Below are 23,371 nucleotides of genomic sequence, written 5' to 3'. Positions count from 1 at the left end.
ACATTGTTGGTACCTACATGGACCACAACAACTGGATCCTTCCCCTCCCACTCCAAGTTCCTCTCCAACCCAGAAGAGATGTCCTTAACCGTGGCACCAGGTAGGCAACAGTGCCTTTGGGCTTCCCTGTCTTTGCTGCAGAGAACAGTTTCTATTCCCCTAAATATGCTATCCCCTATTACTACTACATTTCTCTTTTCTCCCCCTACTTGAATGGCTGTGGTGAGTTCGCCCATCCTTCCTGCAGTTTGTGCCCTCGCCCACACCACCGGGAGCAAGAACCTCGTACCTATTGGACAAGGGCACTGCCTGAGGCTCCTCCAAATCTAAAGTTTGGATCCGCATACCTGTCTCACTCACAGTCACACCCTCCTGTCCCTGACCACGGTCCAACTCTGCTGTAATTAATCTAAGGGGTGTTAAGCTTGTTTTGGACAAAGAAATAGAGAAGTTTCAAAAAAATATTTTGGATTGGGGGAGAGCGGATTTTAGTAAGATAAGGCAGGATCTGGCCAAGGTAGACTGGGAACAGCTACTTGTGGGGAAATCTACAGAGGAACAGCAGGGGGTGTTCAAAAAGGAAATGGGGAGGGTACAGGCTCAAAATGTTCCCTGTAGGGTGATAGGAAGGAGTAACAAGCCCAGAGAACCATGGATGACCATGGTAGAGCTTAAGAAAGCAATTAGGAGAGCAAAGAGGGGATATGAGAAAGCTCTGGCTGGTAAAAGTAGGGAAAATCCCAAGATATTCTGTAAGTATATCAATGGGAAGAGGATAACCAGGGAAAGAGTAGGGCCCATTCGGGACCAAGGGGGCAATCTATGGGTGGAGCCAGAGGACATCGCTAGAGTGTTGAACGAATACTTCATATCCTTCTTCACCCAAGAGAATGAGGATGAAGGTATCAAAATCGGGGAGAGAGGCTGCAAGGTTCTTGAGCAAATTGATATAGAGTGACAAGGTATTGGAGGCGTTGGCAGGCTTAAAAGTGGACAAATCTCCAGGTCCGGATGATTTTTGTCCCAGACTGGTAAGGGAGGAGATCGCAGGGGCTCTGACCCAAATTTTTAATTCCTTTCTGGCCACAGGGGAGGTGTCAGAGGACTGCAGAACAGCTAATGTGGTTCCGCTATTTCAGAAGGGCAGTAGAGATAAGCCAGGGAACTACAGGCCAGTGAGTCTCATGTCAGCGGTCGGGAAACTATTAGAGAAAATTCTGAAGGAGAGAATCTATCTCCACTTGGAGAGGCAAGGTTTGATCAGGGATAGTCAGCATGGCTTTGTCAGAGGGAGGTCATGCCTAACAAATTTGATTGAATTTTTTGAGGAGGTGACCAGATGTGTAGGTGAGGGTATTTGTAGTTGATGTAGTTTATATGGATTTCAGCAAAGCCTTTGACAAGGTCCCACATGGGAGAATTATAAAGAAGGCAAATGCACATGGGATACAGGGTAATTTGATAAGGTGGATTTTAAAACTGGCTTAGTTGCAGGAGACAGAGGGTGATGACAGAAGGCTGCTTTAGTGACTGGAAGCCAGTGTCCAGTGGCGAACCACAGGGATCTGTGCTGGGTCCCCTATTATTCATCATTTATATAAACGACATCGATGACTATGTGGGGGGTAGGATTAGTAAGTTTGTGGATGACACAAAGATTGGCTAGGCAGTTAACAGTGTCATGGGCTACAGGAAGATAGAGACGGGATGGTCAAATGGGAAGATAAGTGGCAGATGGAATTTAACCCTGAAAAGTGTGAGGTGATACACTTTGGCAGGAGTAATTTGACAAGGAAGTATTCAATGAATGGCATGGCATTAGGAAGTTCTGAGCAACAAAGGGACCTTGGCATGTGTGTCCATAGATCTCTGAAGGCGGAGGGGCATGTTAGTGGGGTGGTGAAAAAGGCATATGGGACACTTGCCTTTATCAATCGAGGCATAGATTACAAAAGTAGGGAGGTCAAGTTGGAGTTGTACAAAATCTTGGTGAGGCCATAGCTGGAGTATTGTGTGCAGTTTTGGTCACCACATTATAAGAAGGATGTGATTGCACTGGAGTGGGTGCAGAGGAGATTCACCAGGATGTTGCCTGGGATGAGGTTGGATAGCATTGGGTTGTTTTTGTCGGAGCAGAGAAGACTGAGGGGCGACCTGATCGAGGTGTACAAGATTATGAGGGGCATGGACAGGGTGGATAGGGAGCAGCTGTTCCCCTTAGTTGAAGGGTCAGTCACAAGGGGACACAAGTTCAAGGTGAGGGGCAGGAAGTTTGGGGGGATGTGAGGAAAAACCTTTTTACCCAGAGGGTGGTGACGGTCTGGAATGCACTGCCTGGGAGGGTGGTGGAGGCGGGTTGCCTCATATTCTTTACAATGTACCTGGATGAGTACTTGGCACGTCATAACATTCAAGGCTATGGGTCAAGTGCTGGCAAATGGGATTAGGTAGGTAGGTCAAGTGTTTCTCACGTGTCAGTGCAGACTTGATGGACCTAAGGGCCTCTTCTGCACTGTGTGATTCTGTGAACTGTCTCCTGGAACACAGTGTCCAGGTAACTCTCCTCCTCCCTGATGTGTCACAGTGTCCACAGCTTGGACTCCAGCTCATCAATTCTGAGCCGAAGATCCTCGAGCAGCCAACACTTGCTGCAGATATGGTCACTGTGGATCGCATCGGTGTCCACCAGCTCCCACATACTACAGCTGCAACACATCGCCTGCCCAGTGCGCCTCTATTCTATTTAATTAATTAATTTGTTAAATATTTTAAAAGTGAATTTTTTAACTGTCGTCTTCAGCTGCAATAACCTCTCCTGATTTAAACCACTTGGCCAATCAAAAGAGACATGGAAGAGATACCCACCAATCACCTACCTGTTTTCCTTTTGACATCGCACTTAAGCTCTGACAGGTAGAAACAGGTCCTCCTCTCTCACTCTCCTCTAGGTGCTGCTGACTGCCTGTCCCAGGGCTCACCTCTCACACTCTCCTCTAGGTGCTGCTGACTACCTGTACCAGGGTCCTCCTTTCGCACTCTCCTCTAGGTGCTGCTGACTGCCTATCCCAGGGCCCTCCTCTCACACTCTCCTCTAGGTGCTGCTGACTACCTGTACCAGTGTCCTCTTCTCACACTCTCCTCTAGATGCTGCTGACTGCCTGTCCCAGGGTCCTCCTCTGACACTCTCCTCTAGGTGCTGCTGACTGCCTGTGCCAGGGTCCTCCTCTCACACTCTCCTCTAGGTGTTGCTGACTGCCTGTCCCAGGGTCCTCCTCTCATACTGTCTTCTCGGTGCTGCTGATTTTTTTTTTTTTTGGCAAAAATATACTTTATTCATAAAATATCTTCAATCACATTCCAAACCATTTCAAAAACACCATTACAAGGGTACAATCCAGGTTAAACTTTTACAAAATGTATCAGCAGGTGCATCAGTACAAACAATATTACAATCATTTACAGCCTTTCATTTTGAGCTGTACAGCCCGAGGGGCTCTAAACAGTTCCCAGTCCCTCGGTGCGCTGTGGCAGAAAGGTCTTAGACAGCGACCCTTCCCCATTGCGCCTTTGCGGCAGCTGCCCCAAGCTTTAGTGCGTCCCTCAGCACGTAGTCCTGGACTTTGGATTGTGCCAGTCCGCAACAATCGGTCGGGGACAACTCTTTGTGCTGGAAGACCAACAAGTTTCGGGCAGACCAAAGCGCGTCTTTCACCGAGTTGATGATCCTCCAGCTGCAGTTGATGTTTGTCTCGGTGTGTGTCCCTGGGAACAGCCCGTAGAGCACAGAGTCCTGTGTCACAGAACTGCTCGGGATGAACCTCGACAGCAACCACTGCATCTCCCTCCAGACTTTCTTTGCAAAGGCACAATCCACAAGGAGGTGAACAACGGTCTCTTCCCCACCACAGCCACCTCGAGGGCAACGTGCAGAGAGGGTGAGACTCCTGGCGTGTAGGAAGGATCTGACGGGGAGGGCCTTTCTCACCACCAGCCAAGCTACGTCTTGGTGCTTGTTGGAAATGACTTTGACAGTCTGCTCGGGGAACCATCCCACAGGGTCCACCCTCTCCTTTTCCCTCAGGGCCTCTAGGACGTTACGTGCTGACCACTGCCTGATAGATTTGTGGTCAAAGGTGTTTTTCTGCATAAATTTTTCAACGAGGGACAGGTGGTACGGCACGGTCCAACTACTTGGAGCGTTCCGCGGCAGCGTGGCCAGACCCATCCTTCGCAACACCGGGGACAGGTAGAACCTCAGCACGTAGTGACACTTGGTGTTTGCGTACTGAGGGTCTACGCACCGCTTGATGCAGCCACACACAAAGGTGGCCATCAGTATGAGGGCGATGTTGGGCACGTTTTTTCCCCCTTTATCTAGAGGCTTGTACATCGCGTCCCTGCGGACACGATCCATTTTCGACCTCCAGATAAAGCGGAAGATGGCTCGAGTGATCGCCATCGCGCAGGAGTCTGGAATGGGCCAGACCTGCGCCACGTACAGCAACAGCGAGAGCGCCTCACACCTGATGACCAGGTTCTTACCCGCAATGGAGAGGAAGCGTCGCTCCCACATGCCCAGTTTCCTTTTCACCATAGCCACTCGCTCCTTCCAGTTTCTAACGCATGCCCTGGTCCCTCCGAACCATATCCCCAGCACCTTCAGGCCGTCAGCCCTGACAGTGAAGGGGACAAAGGATCGGTCAGCCCAGTTCCCAAAGAACATGGCCTCGCTCTTCCCACGGTTTACCTTGGCTCCCGAGGCCAGTTCGAACTGGTCGCAGATGTGGATCAGTCTGCGCACCGACAGCGGATCCGAGCAGAAGACGGCGACGTCATCCATGTACAGGGAGGCTTTTACCTGAGTGCCTCCACTGCCTGGGATCGTCACTCCTCTTATGCCCGGATCCTTCCTGATGGACTCGGCAAAGGGTTCTATGCAACACACGAAAAGGACAGGCGAGAGAGGACAGCCCTGCCTGACTCCAGATTTAATCGGAAAGCTATCTGTTTCCCACCCATTGATTGAGACTGCGCTACTGATGTTAGTGTAGAGCAGTTGGATCCAATTTCGAATTCCCTCCCCAAACCCCATTTTGGAGAGCACATCCCCCATGTAGGTGTGCGATATTCTGTCAAAGGCCTTCTCCTGATCCAAGCTGATGAGGCAGGTATCCACACCCCTGTCCTGTACATAGGCAATCGTATCCCTGAGCAGCGCGAGGCTGTCAGAGATCTTCCTGCCTGGCACAGAGCAGGTCTGGTCAGGGTGAATCACCAATTCCAGAGCGGATTTGACCCGATTGGCGATGACCTTGGACAGAATCTTATAGTCCACATTCAACAGTGAAATGGGTCGCCAATTTCTAATTTCCTCCCTTTCCCCCTTGTGCTTGTAGATGAGGGTGATGATGCCTTTCCTCATGGATTCTGACATACTACCGGCCAGGAGCATACTCTCGTACACTCCTAGCAGGTCTGGGCCGATCAAGTCCCACAGAGCCGAATACAACTCCGCCGGCAAGCCGTCGCTTCCGGGAGTTTTACTCTTCTCGAAGGACTCGAGGGCCTTAGTCAGTTCATCAGGAGTTAGCGGTTTGTCCAGGCTCTCCCGCGTACTGTGGTCTAAGACCTCCGTGATAGAGGACAGGAAGGACTGGGAGGCCGTGCTGTCCGTGGGCTTCACGTCATACAATCCGGCATAAAAGGATTTGCTGATCCTCAAAATGTCGGACCGTGATGACTTTACTGAGCCGTCTTCTTCCTTCAGGCTGCTGATCACAGAGCTCTCTCTGTGTACCTTTTGGAAGAAGAAACGTGAGCACGTCTCATCCTGCTCCACGGAGTGGACTCTGGAACGGAAGATGATCTTGGAGGCCTCCGAGGCAAAGTGCGAGGCTTGCTGGCTCTTCACCTCTTGGAGCTCCTCCTTGACATCGACCCCCATCGACTGCAGCCGGAGCAGATTCTGCATGTTTTTCTGGAGTCGGGACATTTCCCTCTGTTCCTTTCTAGCTTTCTGGGTGCCTTTGAGGATGAAAAACCTCTTGATGCTTCCCTTGATCGCTTCCCACCAGTGTGTCAGGGACTCAAAGAGGGGTTTCACGGTTCTCCAACCTTTGTAATCCCTCTTGAGCTCCTCAATGTTCTCTGGGGTCAGCAGTTGCACATTTAGCTTCCATGCCCCCCTGCCCACCCTCAGGTCCTTCTCCAAGTGGCAGTCCGCCAGTAGGAGGCAGTGGTCAGAGAAGAACACCGGCTTGACGTCGGTGGATCTGACTGTGAATGCACGGGACACAAACAGGAAGTCTATCCTGGAACGAATGGACCCGTCTGGCCGCGACCAGGTGTATCTACGCTGCGCTCCGTCTGCAGGGTTGCTGAAGACGTCGTGCAGCTTGGCATCCTTAACTGTTTCCATCAGGGATCTGGACGTAGCGTCCAATCTGCTGCCGGCCCTGCTGGATCGTCCAGCCGCATCGATGATGCAGTTGAAGTCACCGCCCAGAATGACCGGCCTGGAGGTCGCCAGCAGCAGTGGGAGCTGCTGAAAAACCTCCAGCCGCTCAGCCCCATGTGCCGGGCCATACACGTTAATTAACCGGAGTGGAGCGTTCTTGTACATTACGTCTGCTACGAGGAGTCGCCCGCCCACCACCTCCTTAACCTCGGAGACGGTGAAGTTGCCTCCCCGCAGCAGAATACCCAGGCCGGAGGGACGAGAGTCATTTCCGCCCGACCAGATCGATGGCCCATGGGACCACCATCGTGACCATTGCCTGTAGGAGCTGAGGTGCGGTATCGCACACTCCTGCAGAAACAACAGGTCAGCTTTGACCTTGGCTAGGTAGTCCAAGGTCGCAACACATCGCGTAGTAGATTTAATGCTACGCACATTTATGGATACAATCTTTAAACCCATTTTAAAGCATTTATTCTCCTACCAAACTCACTGTCTCTGAGAGTCCCAGACCCTTAGTCTGCTCCTTCATACCCGTAGTGAGCTCAAATTCCTTCACTTTGGATGGGCTGAGGTAGATCTCCTTGGCAGTGTTCTGCTCAGGTGGCATCTGGAGGTTCACGTAGAGAGCGGGTTTTGAGATGACCTTTGCTGGAGAAGCTTCTCCAAAACTCACCCCCTCTGGGGTGTTGCTGTTCCCGGCTTCCTGGAGCTGGGGTGCTGCTGACTGCCTGTCCCAGGGTTTGAAAATGTATTTTCATTTTCTCCACGTGTGTTGCAGAGATAATTTTGCTGTAATGACTTCTCAGGTTCTGAAACCTACCCCCACGCATTTTTGTACAAATGTGATGGAATCTCACCAGTGGTGATTTGATTAATCCTGGGAAAGTACACTTAGCATGGTGACTTTGGATATGTGAGAGTGTGTGTGTGTTTCTGTTGTTTTAAAGAAAACTTCTGTTGCTAATTTATGTTTATCATCTTTTTGTTCCAATTTGAATACTGTTGTGTCTGGGAAATTGATCTTTTCTTTATTGGTTGTGATTTGGATCTTTATAGATGGATGATGATTATTAAGAATGTGGACAAAATCCTCAAATTCTGACTGGCTATGGTACCAAACTCCCCTTATATCATCGAAAGATCTATGATAGTGTAATGGTTTCCTGGGAACTTTTTTTAAAAACAGTTTCCTCTCATTCTGCCATATATCATTAGCGTACGATGGTGCAAATATTTTTTACCCATCACCATCCCTTTAACTTGAAGATAATATTTTTTGTTAAATTCAGAATCACTCTTGGTTAGTCCTAGGTGTAATAATCAGATTATAATTTTGTCTGGTCTATCCAGTTGCGGATAATTCTCGAAGGCATTTTGAACAGCCAGAATTCCTATATCTGTTTCTATATTTGTGTATAAACTGTCTATATCCATCATAAATAGTATGCTATCTGGGGTTATGGTAACTGAATTCACAATTTTTACAAAATGACATGTATCTTGGACATTTGTGGACTAAGGAATTTAAATATGAGTCGATGTATGCTTCTATTTTGTGTGATTCACAACCACAATCCAAAATAATTGGTCTACCTGGAGGTATGTGGCCTGCTATTGTCCATGTATCTGGATGTTGATGTATTTTGGGGAGTCTGTAACTTTTTCACATGTGTGAGTGCTGTCCCCTTAGATACTCCATTTGTTTCTGATTCATGTATTTTGAATTTTTAAGTCTTATCAGTACGTCTGTAACCTGTTTCTGTGTTTCTTGATATATGGGTTTAGTCAATTTGGGATAGTAATTTATACTGTTCAATTGTCTATAAGCTTCAAAAAGGTATTGTTGTCGATCCACGATAACAATATCGCTGCCTTTATCCGCTGGTTTTAGAACAATATCTGTGTGGGATGTTAATTACCCAAGTGCTTGTTTTTCTCTTCTCGTGAGGTTTTATTTATCCTTTCAATGGGGAATCGTCTTGGTTTCTGATTGGGTTGTTTTGATGAAATGAAATATTTTTGGGTTTATTTTACTTTTCAGTGGAATCCAGTCTGATTTGGGTGTAAATTGTTGCCTATCTGAGATTGAGACACCGAAAAAGTCTCGAAGTTTAATTTATCTGTAAAATGTGTCTAAGTCTGTTTGAATTTGTATTTGATGCTGTTTCACTACCGGGACTAAAGTTAAGCCTCTGTTTTGGACTTTTTCCTGTATTAATGTGGGTTTAAATGTTTTAGAAATGTTCATCATTGTTTCCTTTAGATTTAGAGGCTCATTTTCTAGCATTTGATTCCCTTTTAGTTTAAACACTTTATCCAGCTGTTGATAATAGAAATCGTTGTATCTTGAGTCCAATGGATGTTGTCAGATTCTACTCCAAAGGATATATTTGGTTTTGCTGGGATATGTGTTTGTTCTTTAATATATTGGTTTAATTCCATGATTGTGTCCTTTGGCGATTGTGGGAGATTTTTACTATAGTTTAGTTCAGGGATCCCGGTCTGGGCATTTGGAAATTTATTTTTCACCCTTTTTCATAGTATTTGAATTAGTTTAATTGCGGTGAGAGGTGTTTGAGTTTGGTTATTTATTCCAACTGAAATTATTACTTGTTTTATGTTTAGGCAGCAGTGTAGTTTATCTAAGATCGCCGTCACATGTATACATTTGGCTGCTGGGAAGCAATCAGTTTGAGTTATTGTACTGGGGCAATTTTGAATCCTGGAGAGGTTGGAATCCCCTATTATTAGCATCAGTTTACCTGGGATTATTGTCCAGATTCTATTTTTTTCGTTTGTATTTGGGGTGTTTTGTGACTGTGTTTATTATTTTACTTTGTTGGCTAGGTCTCCATTTCGATGTTGTGGTCAGTGAATTAGATGATTCATATTTCTGGGAAGGTATTTGTATTTCGTCGGTCTCACTACCTTCAGACCCTTGAGCCACATCGGACCAACCTGTTGCCTGGATTGGGGACTTTAATGGTTTCGCTCAATTCCAACTTGTCTGATCAGGTGTTGAAAGTGTGTGGGGGGTGCAGGGGGAATCTCTGTAAGTTCTGTGGGGTTTGTTCAGGTGTTGAAAATGTGTGGGGGGTGTGGGTGGGGGAATCTCTAAGTTCTGTGGGGTCTGTTCGGGTGCTCGGCTCAGGATCAGCAAGTATTGTTCGATATGTTATGTTCGCCGCTCCCATCGGCGCTGTCAAGATGCTCATTTCAATATCACTGGGAACCCCTCCCTGTAGCTGGAGTGGACCCAGCTCCAGAAAAGGGGACTCCACAGTTTGCATTGGAGTCACTGATGGTTCGATATTGTCTGTTATTCTCTGTAAATGTGACTGACTCCAGTCTCCACCCCCAGAGGCCCGTGTATTGGGTTCATTTTTATTGGTTGCTGCTCTGATCGGTGTTTTGGGCTGTACTCCCTTCCTTAGGGTACATGTTGGGGTCTGTAATTGACCTCGGGCTGATGGGTATTGGATTTTACTTTGTCTCAGTTGGGTTGATGGTCTCGAATGGTTTCCCATTATTTCATGGTAGGTTGGTGGTTCCCTTGGAAATTTGATACGAAATGGATTGGTTGGGCTTTTTGTGGCTTTGGTATGAGGAAATTTTGTTGGATGTTTAATATTTTTGGGTTTGGATGCTTCCATTACGTGTTTTGTGGTTTGATGTTTAATTTTATCGAATTCCTGTTCTTGTAATGGAAGTTGTTTTGTAATTAAGTCATCAGAATACATTTTTTTCACAGAACCATTCATTAGATTGACGGAGGCAATTGTGGAAGGACTGTTTGTGATGTCAATTCTGGCTCTGATTTGTTTTCTGAGTCTGGACATATCTTCCTTTCTTGGAACAGAGAAAGTCTCGGTGTCACGAGGACTGCTCTGGAGAATCATTGTCTGAGGTGGATTTGTTGGATTATTTTGAATCCTTTTTGATGAAACCTGACCTATTGAGTGCTGAGACCTTGGCAACTCAGGCTCTGGTGTTCCTAGCCCGTCTTCCAGCTGTTCACTGGTGGTGTGGTTGGAAGTGTGCTTTGGCCATTCGCGCTCTGGGACAGCGCCCCACCCTGACCCATCACAACAGGACACCTCAGTTTCCAAAAGCAGGCGCAAGGTATGGTTTTTTAAATTTCATTAATTGTTCTAAAGCTAAATTTTTCTTTCAGGTTCTTTTTATCCCAGTTTGATGCCTTTGAAACAGCCTCCTCCAATCTATTAGTTTGAATGGTTTCCTTCTGTTTATTATCTCGTTCCTTTCGATTTGTTGTGGAATGTTCAATGAGGATTCGTCTCGTTTCGCCGGCCCAATTTTCTCAATTTGTTGCCAGTTTTTTTGTGGTTTCCTCTGTGAGGTTCGCAGGTTTTATTGATCGTGTTAATTGTTCTGCTCATCTCCAAATTCCCTTCTGGGCACCTTCTTCTTCTCCCAAGAGGTGTCAGCTGTGGCTCAGTTCATAGCACCTTCGCCTTTGAATCAGAGGGTTGTGGGTTCATGTCCCACTCCCGGAAACCAAGAACTGTGATTGTACTCGAAAGAGTTGCAATCTGTGACTGTTGATAACTCGAAAGAGTTTCTTCTTCTCCCAATCACATTAAACGGTGGATCGTTTGAATCATTTTATACATTAATCTTACTGACGTTGCAAAATTCTCTTTTGGATCAGTGGGAGTGGAGATGGAATTCATCCCCATTGTAGAGTTTGCCTTGCCTTCGAGGCCTGTCCAGGAAATTGATGAGGAGGTTACGGTAGGGAATTCAGGATGTGGGTTAGTCTAGTTCTGGTTATTTTTTTAAAAATGGATAGAGAACAAAAGGAGACAAAAACGGAAATAATCTTGATAAATTGAGAAAAGTTTTTGACCAAAATATTTTGTACATATTCGTATACTAAGAAACCAATTCAAATGGGACCCACCCTTAAAATAGATCCTATCTGCTGCTAGAGTTTGTTGGACTTTTCCGTTGAGGCCGGCTTTTTGTGTGATAAAATTCTTTTCTCCGATGGGACTGAGCTGCCCCAATATGGTTCAGGGTGTTATTCGAGGCTGTTGGTTTCTTCTGTTGAGGATGGTCCTTGTGTTTCAGAATTTACTCCTTTTCCGAGGATGCTTTTTCCGGTCAGGATGATCTTGCCAGATCAACAACTTTTCCCCTTTTTGAGGATCTGTTGTCTTTGTTATGGAATCAGATAAAGTAGCAATCGTCTTTTTGATCTCCTTTGCTGAGGGTGACCTTCTGTGTTTCAAAAACTGCTCCTTTCCTGAGGGTGTTTGTGTAATGTTACAAAATTAACTGAAAACGATGCTGATGATATGACGGTTGAGAAATTACTTGGATTCAATTTTCCTCCACTGAGGATCATTCACTGGGGCTTATTTACCCCTTCTGAGGTTATATTCCCAACACATTTCACAATTTCTATTTCCCTGTAAATTTCTATTGCTTCATCAGGGGAAAAGTTGTCCACAAAATTCCAACTCTCAATCGCAGTGAGCAAAAAAAAACACTTCAGTGATTAAAAGTCTCAATGTGGAAAGATGTGTTTTTGTTTCTTTTCACATAATGGTAAAAGATTCAAGTTCTTACTGACTGGCTGATGACGAACAGCAGTCTGGGATGATTCCAGAAAAGTCCAGGCTGCAAAGAAATGTTCCAGAACATTCAGGAAAGATTCAAATTCCAAATGTCACACTTGTGCCTGCAGTTCAAACAAACGCTCTCGTCAGCAGTCACATCACTCTTTATATATATTTATTTATAGATATATACTTTTCTGCTCTTTAGTGACAAGGTTAGGTTGGAGAAGCTGGGGTTGTTCTCCTTGGAGCAAAGGAAGTTGAGGGGAGATTTGATAGAGGTGTACAAGATTATGACAGGTTTAGATAAGGTGGACAAAGAAAAGCTGTTCCCATCAGCTGATGGTGCAAGGATGAGGGGGAACATAAATTTAAGGTTTTGGGCAGGAGATGCAGGGGAATGTGAGGAAGAATATTTTTACACAATGAACGGTGATGACCTAGAACTCGCTGCCTATGAGGGTGGTGGATGGAGAGACAATAAACGATTTCAAAATGGAATTGGTTGGGCAATTGAGAGAAATAGACATGCAGGGCCAAGGGGATAGAAGCGAGCACTGGGACTGTCTGGTTTATTCTACAGAGAGTGGGCTCTCTGTAGGGCTGAATGGCCTCCTCTGCCAAATGACTCTTTGGTTGAAAGAGAGAAATTTCAGCTGCTCCAATCTCTCCAACTGACTGAAATCCTTCATCCCTGGTGCCATTCTCTTAAATCTCCTCTGTACCTCTCTAAAAACTTCATATCTTTCCAAATGTGTGGGGCCCAGATATAGGGTTCCATTCTAGAGGGATAGATTTGAAAAGCAGGGAGGTTATGTTCAACTTGTTTCGAACCATGGTTAGACTCTAGTCAGGGTATAGTGTGTTTGTATTTTCACAGAGTATTTGAAATTATTTCAAAGGCACAGTTATTCCACAAAATTAAGATTCCATCTTTATTAATGATGTTGAATTGGGAACCGAGTGTAATATATCCACATTTGTGGACAATTGGCAAAAAATGCATTCCTATAGCACCTCTCATGATCTCCTAAAGCGTTTTACAGCCGATGAAGCACTTTTGAAGTGTGGTCACTGTTGTAATATCGGAAACTGGAGGTAGGGATGGGTAATCACAATTAATTTTAAAAGTCAATCACTTTCTTATTGTATTCACTGTTATAAGTAACAAGGTCAAGGAAACCATTTTAACTCTCACATAAGACTTCCTGCAGCTGTTTCACACCCTGTAACTTTTCTTCATTAATATATTGATCTTGTATTAAAAGCCCAGTGATGAAACAGATAATTATTAAGTAATGAAATTCAGTTATACTGAGTTTTACAAAACTCAAGACACAGTGACCAACATTAGATGTGATTCCACAATTGGACAACACTTGCTAAACAATCCTGAATGTTCTGAGATTTGTGCTGACAACCAGTTTAAGATTGTCAGTCGGGCTCGCAGTGTGACACACTCACGTGTACTGGAAGCGACATATATTAATACACAGGGCCCTGCTCTTTGCAGACAGAACATGAGCACACTTTCGCCCGTTTCAACTGAACAAAACAGATGACACCAGTGCTCTGGTTCCTCCCCCAGGTGAATGCCGTGACCAATCAGAGACAACTATCTGGTTTAAATTTAAACAAAGCTTGGCGGTTAACTGTCAGTGGTCAGTGGACTACTGCATTCTCCACGGCAATGACTCTACCAGTCAGTGTCTACTTTCCAATCAATCAGCCCTCTCTTATGAAGTATAAATTTTTGTTTCCTTTACGTTTGGTATTCTTGCAAATGTCCTGATGAGTGCAAGATGAAAAGCTTCAACATGTCTCTTTTTTCAGCAATTACTGTTTTAATTAACTGCCAGTCAGCAGCAGATGATTGAATAAGTAGCGAGCCTTAATTGAGCTACAGTTAATGAATCAATAATGAATCAAACGTTATTGTAAAAGAGTGAGTTTTATTTGCTGTAAAAATGTAAAACCTTAATTTCTGTGTATGTAAAGAATGTGCGATGAAGGTAAATGTATTGGTAAGAGAGATCTTCAAGCTCTGATTAGCCTCAAAATTTGAAACTGTACGAATAAGACATAGAATCAGATAAAGATAGTATGAAACAGTTCTATTGTATTCCTGTCTAAGATAATGAGAGAAGATGGTGTAAGTAATTGGGGATCCAATTAAATTAATCTAGTAACCAAATTGACCAATTGTCACCTTACAACTGACCCAACTTTGACGTGAGGTCATGGACACTTTGGGGATAAAAGTAGAGGTTCTGAAGGTCTTCCTTGCTAGCCAAGTACTGAAGTCTCCCGAGGCTGAGTTCCAAGGAAATTACTGTCAAAGAAAGAACCAGACTCCCGACGGTGAATTCCACAATAATTACTGTCAAAGAAGGAACCAGAGAGGGTTACGCTGCTATGGACTGATCATCCACATGAAGTTGTAAAAGTCAATGTCTTCAAGTTGTTTAGTAAACATTTTTCTTTTAATACACTTCTTTTTAAATTTACTATCCAGAGAATTCTGCCTTTGCATTAATTGGCTAAAGTCTTGACTGAACCAAAGTGAATTTATTAAATGGCAAGTTGTGGGTGGCTGAAATCAATTAAATTTCAGATAACAAGGTAATATAAATCTTAAATTTAAAAACTTGCACTTCCATAGTTTCTTTTCTGACCACATGACATCCCAAAGTGCTTTACAGACAATTAAGTACTTTTGAAGTGTAGTCACCATTCTAATATAGGAAAGACTGCAGCCAATTTACACACAGCAAGATCCCACAAACTGCAATGTGAGAATGAATGGATGAGATGTTTTTAATGATGTTGATTGAAAAATATTGGCTAGGATACCGGGGGTAACTTCCATCTTATTCGAAATAGTGGTCATGAGAACTTATAAATCCACCCAAGATGGCAGACAGGGTCTTGGTTAGCATCTTATCCAAAGACAGCAACTCTGACAGTGCAGCACTCCTTCCATGCTGGTATTTGGAATGTTGGATGTGATTTTTGTCCTCAGGTCCCTGGACTGGGACTTGAACTTGAACCAACAACCTTCTGACTCAGAGGTGAAAGAGCGATCGACTGAGCCCTGGCTGACACTATAGGCAACACAAGGTTTGAAAGGGAAAGTTACTGTCAAACTAGTCCCCTTCAGTATTTATCCAATTGCCTTTGAGGCCATTTGGCCCATCGTGGCTCTTTGAAAGAGCTGCTTAATTAGTCCCACTATCCTCCCCTTTCGCCCTGAGCCCTGCAAACTAGCCCCCTTCAATTATTTGTCCAATTCCCTTTGTTGAATCTGCTTCCAGTAGCCTTTCAGGCAATGCATTCCAGATCACAACACCTCACTGTCTTAAGATTTATCTTCCTCATTTCCCCTCTGGCTTTTATGTCAATCTCCTTCAATCTGTGTCCTCTGGTTAACAACCCTTTTGTCAATGGAAACAGTTTCTCTTTATTTACTTGATGGAAACCATTCACGATCTTGAACATCTCTATCACGCCTCCACTTAGCCTTCACGACCCTAAGGAGAACAACCCCGGCCTCTCCAGTGTTTTCACATAACTGACGTTCCTCATTCCTGGCACCGTACTAAATTCCTGCACCCTTTCCAAGGCCTGATAATGAGCGTTCTTTCTCAAGAAATAGCATTGAAAAGCAAGGAAGTCATGTTAAACTTGTATCGAGCCTTGCTTGGACCAGACTTGGAATAGTGTGAACAGTTCTGGGTCTCCATCATTATAATAAGGACAGAGGGGAACTCGAGAATGTGCAGGAAAGATTCACAAGGACAATAGCAGAACTGAGAGTGTTTAAGTTACAGTAAAGATTGAACAGGCTGGGGCATTGCTGTCTTGAGAAGGGAAGGCTGAGGACTGACCTGATCGAGCACTTGAAGATTACGAAGGGAGGCAGCAAGCTTTACATCATCAAGTTATCACTGTCTGTACAGGATAGAAATTCAGAACTCATCATGTTAGTTGTCATAGATTATGTGAGAGAGAATCCTCCTCTCTCTGCAACTACAAATCTCCGTCCCCCACACACTCCCTCCACCCTCTTGACTGCAACCCTAATTAATCCTACGTTCCTCCTCCTAATTTTTTCCTAATTCTCCTCTCCGAAGGGGATGTCACAATCAAATCCAGTGAATACCCACATGTACTTTGTGTCAGGGTAGGGTCACTGCGCCCCCCACTCCCACTTTCCATCCCAGTCCCAGGAGTTTGGAGACTGGGCTCCGGAGGAATAATGGCGGCCGCATCTCCCACAATCCCCCGCTCAGGGGAAACCGCTCTATCCGCCGGGCGGGCGGCCCGGGACTGCGCATGTCCGAGGGAGGGGGAAGTTGCGCATGTGCGAACAATGGCTCTTCCCATTGGCTAACCGCTCATCAGTCATGAGGGTCAAAGGGTCTCCTGCGCCCCCGAATGCTTCCGCTGCCCCCATTGTCTTCACACTGGAGATTAACCAATGGGATAAGTTGGAGGACCGGAAGGACTCTGGTCCTCCAGCCAATCAGGGCGCGGGCTTTGTGTGAATGCAGATTGAGCTTCACACAGACTAAAACTTCCTCCTGTGTCCAACATCTGTGAGTAAAACACTTTCTTTTCTCCCCCTTTCCATTTCTTTTCTCATTCTGGGGGGAAATTGTTGACTTGCAGGAACTGAAGGGAAAGGAAGTGAATCCAGGGAGGGTGCAGACTCTGGAAAGGTTGGCCCTCTCTCTCTCTCTTAAAGACATTGACATCCTTTGCTCCCTCAGCTTGACACATTTATTTGTCTGGCTAAAAGGATGGTCTCTTTCCTAATGTTCACAATTAAAGGGGTGGTTTCCCCAGGAGATGGCTGACATTTAAGGGGACAATAAATTCACATAAGACAGAAATATGTCTAGTGTTGTTTTGTGGTACACATTAAATATATTATTTCTGGTTCAGGAATCGAGTCCATTTATTATTATTTCTTCCTTTTTGATATAGTACTGTGTATATTTCCAGTCACTTCTAGCAGCAGCAGCTCACCACCACCTTCTCAAGGGAAATTAGGGATGGGAAATAAGTTTTGGGCTCGTCAGTGATGCCCACATCCCATGAATGAATAAAGGAACCATTGTAGTACAGGATGAGTGCATTCGGCAACTCTCTGTAGAGCAACCCATTCAGTCCCATTCCCCCTCTATATCCCCGTTCCTCTGTAAGTTTATTTCCTTCAACTGCCCATCCAATTCCATTTTCAAATTCATGATTGTCTCCACTTCCATCACCCTCGTAGGCAGCGAGTTCCAGGTCAAGACCGCTCGCTGCCTAATAAAAGGTCTTGCTCACATCCACCCTCTATCTCTAATCGGGGAATACAACACTGTATGTCAAACACATTTTAGACCAGTCCATATATATGTAGCCGAGAGAGCTGCATGAAGATTTTCAGTTCTTTGTATCCAGGAGAGGAAATAGTGAGCATCGATCTGATAATCATTGTGAATCGGCACCTTCAGGAGAATTAGGTGCAGCAGAGTGAGAATGGAGGGAGAGTGTGTGGAGCGAGAGAGGAAAGAATGTTCCATAACAACTAGAATTGTCTGTTCTGAATTTCTACCCTGTCCTGATAGTAATGACGTTTGTAAACTCCTTTTACAGGCTATTAGAAGGGAAGGATTTTAGACAGAAATCTCAAACCAAACATCATGTTAAGATCTGACAAAGTCGTTTCATTCATTGGGACCAGAATATCGTCAGCCTTTGAATCTCCCATTTGAAATCTTTGTCTCTTCTGTCTGCTTCAAAAGATTTTAAACATCAGTGTAACTGGAAAAGCACTGAGACTGTGGAAAGCACTTTGACCAGTTACACATACTGAAAAATCATTGCACCATCCACAGTAGTGAGAGACTGTACACATGTTCTGTGTGTTCGAGGCTTCAACTAGTTGTCCCACCTGCAGAGACACAAGAACGTCAGCACCGTGGAGAAACCGTGGAAATGTGGGGACTGTGGGATGGGATTCAAATCCCCATCTAAGCTGGAAACCCATCGACGCAGTCACACTGGGGAGAGGCCATTCACCTGCTCCGAGTGTGGGAAAGGATTCATTCAGCCATCCCATCTGCAAACACACCAGCAAGTTCACACCGGAGAGAGGCCGTACATGTGCTCTGTGTGTGGGAAAGGATTTACTCAGTCGTCCCATCTGCAGACACACCAGCAAGTTCACACCGGGGAGAGACCATTCCCCTGCTCTGAGTGTGGGAAGGGATTCACTCGGTTATCCCACCTGCTGACACACCAGCGAGTTCACACCGGAGAGAGGCCATTCACCTGCTTTGAGTGTGGGAAGGGATTCAGTGATTCATCCAACTTATTGGCACACCACCGAGTTCACACCGGAGAGAGGCCGTTCACCTGCACCGTGTGTGGGCAGCGATTCACTCAGTCATCCAGCCTGCTGAGACACCATGCCAGTCACACCAGTGAGAGACCCTTTAAATGCTCTGACTGTGGGTGTGGCTTCAAAAGTGCTGTGGTTCTGATGGCCCACCAGCGCATTCACACTGAGGAGAGACCGTTCAGCTGCTTTCACTGTGCGAAGAGCTTTAGAACATCATCCAGCGTTCAGACACACCAGCGAGTTCACACTGGAGTGAGACCGTTCACCTGCTCGGAGTGTGGACAGGAATTCAGTGATTCATCCAACCTGCAGAAACACCAGCGAGTTCACAAGTGATTGCAGGGTTTGGATTCTGCTGTTATTGCTGCTGTTAATCACATCCAGGACGGAACCATGTTTATTCTAACAGTTGGTGAAGTGGGAGGGTTGGAGGGTTTCTTTCTGCTGGACTGGCCAGTCTCACGACTTTGTTTCCAGTAGCTGATGCTCTTTGAGCCTGGGAGTGCACATGTTCAGCAGAGCTGATCAAGTCCATTTCTTTTATCCTGGAGAGTAAATAGTGTTTTTCCAACACGACAGATCGATCTAATATAAATATATTTGTCTCTGTTCCATTGAGTCTACAACTCAGGGCCAGGCCGGTCGGCTCAATTGGTCTCTGTCAGTATTGATGCTCAACATGAGCCTCCACCCACCTCTCTTCATCTCCCCCCATCAGCATATCCTTCTATTCCTTTCTCCTTCACATATGTATTTAGCTTCATCTTAAATGTATTCATGCTATTCACCTGAACCACTCACTATGGTAGCAAGTTCCACGTTCTCACCGCTCGCTGGGTAAAGAGGTTTCTCATGAAATCCCTATTGGATTATTGAACCCCTTCATCATCTTAAAGACTTCAATCAGTTCATCCTTCAGTCTTCTCTTTTCTAGAGAAAAGCAGCCCTAGCCTTTCCTGAAGGTGAAATGCTCTCAGTTCTGGTATTATTCTGAAGAATCTTTGTTGCCCCTTCTCCAGTGCCTCTCTTTCCTTTTTCTAAATGGAGATCACAGAGTTAGTAGGGTAGAGAAGGAGTCCATTCAGCCCATCGTGTCCATGCTGGCTCACTGCAGAGCAAACCAGTCAATCCCATTGCCTCGTTCTATCCCTGTCGCCCTGAAAATTTATTTTCCTCAACTGCCCATCCAATTTCCTTTTGAAACCGTCACTGTTTCTGCTTCCACCCACCTCGTAGACAGCGAGTTCCAGGTCATTACCACTCGCTGTGTAAAAACGTTCCTCCTAATTTCCCCCCATATCTTTTCATTTTCATTCTTTCACGGGGTGTGGGTGTCGCTGGCTAGACCAGCATTTATTGCCCATCCCTAATTTCCTCTTGAGAAGGTGGTGGTGAGCTGCCTTCTTGAACCGCTGCAGTCCATGTGGTGTAGGTACACCCACAGAGCGATTAGGGAGGGAGTTCCAGGATTTTGACCCAGTGCCAGTGAGGGAACAGTGATGTAGATATATCTCCTGTACAAAACCTTAAATCTGTGTCCCCCTTGTCCTTGTACCATCAGCGAATGAGAACAGCTTTTCTCTGTCCTCCTTATCTAAACCTGTCATAATCTTGTACACCTCTATCAAATCTCCCCTCAACCTCCTTTGCTCCAAGGAGAACAACCCCAGCTTCTCCAACCTAACCTTGTGGTTAAAATCCCTCATCCCTGGAACCATTCTGGTAAATCTCTTCTCCATCCTCTCAGGGGCCCTCACATCCTTCCTAAAGTGTGGTGACCAGAACTGGACTCAATACTCTAGTTGTGGCCTAACCAGAGCTTTATAAAGGTTCAGCAAAACTTCCCTGCTTTTGTTCTCAATCCCTCTATTTCTGAAGCCCAAGATCCCATGTGCTTTGCTAATTCCTCTCTCACTCTGTCCTGCCACCTTCAATGATCTCTGCACATGAACCCCAGGTCCCTCTGTCCCTGCTCACTCTTTAGAACTGTTCTATTTCCATCTATATTTCCTCTCCCTATCCCCTCTGCAAAATCACATCACCTCCCACTTCTCTGTATTAAATTCCATCTGCCACTTCAGAGAATGTTAAGGGGAGATTTAAGTATTAAACTAAACATAGAGAGAAGAGGAGGCACTGCTTTCTTTAATATGTCACCCACAATTGAAGATGATCCCCTCCCTTTCAATGCACATGAGGCCCATAGAGCACAGAAGGAGGCCATTCGGCCCATCGTGCTCCTGCCGGCTCTTTGAAAGAGCTGTCCAATTAATCCCATCAACCTACAATTTTCTTTTCCTTTCAAGAATCTGTCCCTTTCCCTTCTGAAAGATACAGTTGAATTTGCTTCCAGCGCGTTTTCAGGCAGTGAATTCCAAATCACAACAACTCGCTGTGATTTTTAAAACAAAAAATTCCTCATCTTGGATGTGGTGTGTTTGGATGTTCAAAAAGCGTTTGGAAAGATGTCAAACAGGAGGTTCATACACAAAATGAGCTCTCAATCTCTATGTGTGATTTCAATGAGGGACTGAGTGTTAAATATCCAAGTTTGCTGACAATTAAACAAGGACTTGCATTTCTATAGCGCCTTTCGTGACCACAGGACATCCCAAAGCGCTTTACAGCCAATTAAGTACTTTTGAGGTGTAGTCACTGTTGTAATGTAGGAAATGCGGCAGCCAATTTACACACAGCAAGATCTCAAACAGCAATGGGATAATGACCAGATGATCTGTTTTTAGTGATGTTGATTGAGAGATGGATCTTGCCTAGGACACTGGGGATAACTCCCCTGCTCTTCTTTGAAAGAGTGGCTGTGGGATCTTTCACATCCACCTGAGAGGACAGACAGGGCTGGCAGTTTAATATCTCATGAGAAAGAAGGTTGCACTGACAGTGCAGCACTCCCTCAGTTGCTGGCACTGGGAATGTTGGCTTTAATTTTTGTCGTCAGGTCCCGGGTGCAGGATTTGAACCAACAGCCTCCTGACCCAGAGGTGAGAGTGTTACCCACTGAGCCATGGCAGACACTGTAGACAATACAAAGTTAGAAACGGAAAGTTACCCTTTGCCACCAGTGTCTAAATCTAATAATAAAATCCCCAGTATAAATAACAAGTGTTTGACTGACAAATGTTGAAGTGTTGGTTTAGAGCCACAAGCTTCAACTTTCCACTGACGGAGAGACAGGAAGGTGCTAGAGGACTGACTGGGCAATGGGCCTCCAACCAATCGGGGTGCGGGAGGGGGTGACTGGGGCTGATGGTGACCCGACCCCCGGGGTTCAGTGCCCCTGTGTCCAAAGTGGGGAGTCATGGGAACAGGGTACAGAGGAGTCGAGGAGAAACCATTTTGGTCCAGAACATTGTGCACATCCTTTTACTCTGGTTGTCTTTGATCCTCAAGTAATTTTCTGTTTCATTTTAACCATGTTCAATTTCATTAATAAACTTTTTTTAGTAAAAATATTTTATTCTGCTGGGCTTCTCATGATTAGATTTCTGCACTTTAGGGAAGTGGGTGAGGGGTTGGCAGGCTCTTTAACAGAAAGTGAGTCTCTCTAAGGAAATTGGCAAAGGAGCCAGAAGGGGAGATGAGATTTTATTTTTGACACAGCAATGTTAGAAAATGGGGTTCAGGGAGTCAATTAAGCCTTTATCTCCTTTTCCCAAACTCTGAAATGATTCACAGTGATAACCCTTATTGGTGACAGTGGTTATATTTTATTCAGTATAAATAAGACCGACACATGCTCATGTCTGAGCAGTAGTATCAAAGTGCATCAGCATTACCATTACACTCTGGGTAGAAGCACCATCTCCACGTAAATGCTTCCTGGTCTGCCCCAGATGCCATGGCACCAGTCAATGCAATATGTAAAACCTCTACAAATCTCTGTGCTCGGGGAATCCCTTTTGATACTTTTTTACATCATAAAGTCTATGGAGACTGATTTAACCCAATCATTGCCAAGCTAACATTTGAACGGACCAATTAGAAAACCTGTCATTGAACCATCTGTACCTGCCCAAGCCACGTCAAACTCTCAAACAATTGGCTTCCCAAGCTCCGTCCCGGTACAGGGAGTCAGAATCCCAAACCACAATTTCCCTTCCTGTCACCTGTCAACCATCCTCAGCCAGAGAATAAACACAACCGGAATAAAAACAGGAGAAGCGTAACAATCAAATTAAAAATCAATGCACAGCCAGTCATAGTTTTTATTTAGTGTTCACTAATTAGCAAGAAAACCCGAAGTAGGAAGTCCCCCCAGGAATCTTACAGTCCACATCTTGAGGGGGAGGAGAACTCTTTCTCCGATCCCTGACTCAATTTTACTCCGTTATTTTCCAATTCTGTTCTGGCCGCACCTGGGGTAACATCTATTCGATCTTTTCTCCTGAAGGAGCGCTGTGAGTTTGAGGCTACTAGTGTGCTTGCACAGGAACAGGAGAGCGAGCACATCCTGAGTGGGGCACAGCCAGAGTGGGTATTGGGAATTTGGTATAAAGCGGGAATTGAACTGGTAAGTCTTTCCCTTTAATTTCGCTTTAATTTTTATAAGTTCAGTAGTCTAGTTAAAAGGTTAGTAAGGTATTTGAAGCTTAAGGTGAGTCAAGTCAGCTCTATTTAAGAAAGGGACTATCTAGAAACACGCTACAGTGTGCTTGCACAGGAACAGGTGAGTGAGCACATCCTAAATGGGGCACAGCGAGAGTGGGTATTCAGAATTTGGTGCAAAACGGGAATTCGGTGCACAGGGAATGAGGTGCTCTTTGCATTTTTTCCTTGCTATCCAGCTTCTTAAATCTTCAGAGCGTGCTGCAGCAGGAGAGGCTACAAGGGAAAGGAACCACTGGTAAGTAGTGGGTAAAGTATTTACTACTTTAATCGCTTATAGTTTAAGGTCTTTTTGTGGTTTACAGTTTG

General features: G+C 45.1%; 7 protein-coding genes across 10 annotated transcripts in view; 5 read left to right on the top strand and 2 right to left on the bottom strand.

The window, feature by feature from the left end:
* The window catches only part of LOC144697284 (uncharacterized), a 555,771-nt gene that overhangs the window by 96,180 nt on the left and 436,220 nt on the right, over nt 1-23,371 (top strand). The gene's annotated exons all lie outside the window — the stretch shown is intronic.
* The window catches only part of LOC144697128 (uncharacterized), a 386,815-nt gene that overhangs the window by 109,967 nt on the left and 253,477 nt on the right, over nt 1-23,371 (bottom strand). The window lies entirely within an intron of this gene.
* The window catches only part of LOC144697251 (uncharacterized), a 248,138-nt gene that overhangs the window by 130,668 nt on the left and 94,099 nt on the right, over nt 1-23,371 (top strand). The window lies entirely within an intron of this gene.
* Nucleotides 1-23,371, top strand: part of LOC144697178 (uncharacterized) — a 685,261-nt gene that overhangs the window by 579,548 nt on the left and 82,342 nt on the right. The window lies entirely within an intron of this gene.
* The window catches only part of LOC144697083 (uncharacterized), a 134,801-nt gene that overhangs the window by 31,095 nt on the left and 80,335 nt on the right, over nt 1-23,371 (bottom strand). The gene's annotated exons all lie outside the window — the stretch shown is intronic.
* Nucleotides 1-23,371, top strand: part of LOC144697947 (uncharacterized) — a 97,532-nt gene that overhangs the window by 39,856 nt on the left and 34,305 nt on the right. The gene's annotated exons all lie outside the window — the stretch shown is intronic.
* Nucleotides 17,881-19,036, top strand: LOC144697181 (uncharacterized). Its single transcript, XM_078569048.1, has one exon. It carries the CDS (start codon nt 18,050-18,052, stop codon nt 18,773-18,775), a length of 726 nt encoding a protein of 241 aa, XP_078425174.1. The 5' UTR covers nt 17,881-18,049; the 3' UTR covers nt 18,776-19,036.

Source organism: Cetorhinus maximus, chromosome 23 (assembly GCF_964194155.1).
Source record: "Cetorhinus maximus chromosome 23, sCetMax3.hap1.1, whole genome shotgun sequence".
Taxonomy (NCBI): Eukaryota; Metazoa; Chordata; class Chondrichthyes; order Lamniformes; family Cetorhinidae; genus Cetorhinus; species Cetorhinus maximus.
Note: the sequence above shows the minus strand (reverse complement) of the source record. Positions and strands in the feature narration are given on the sequence as shown.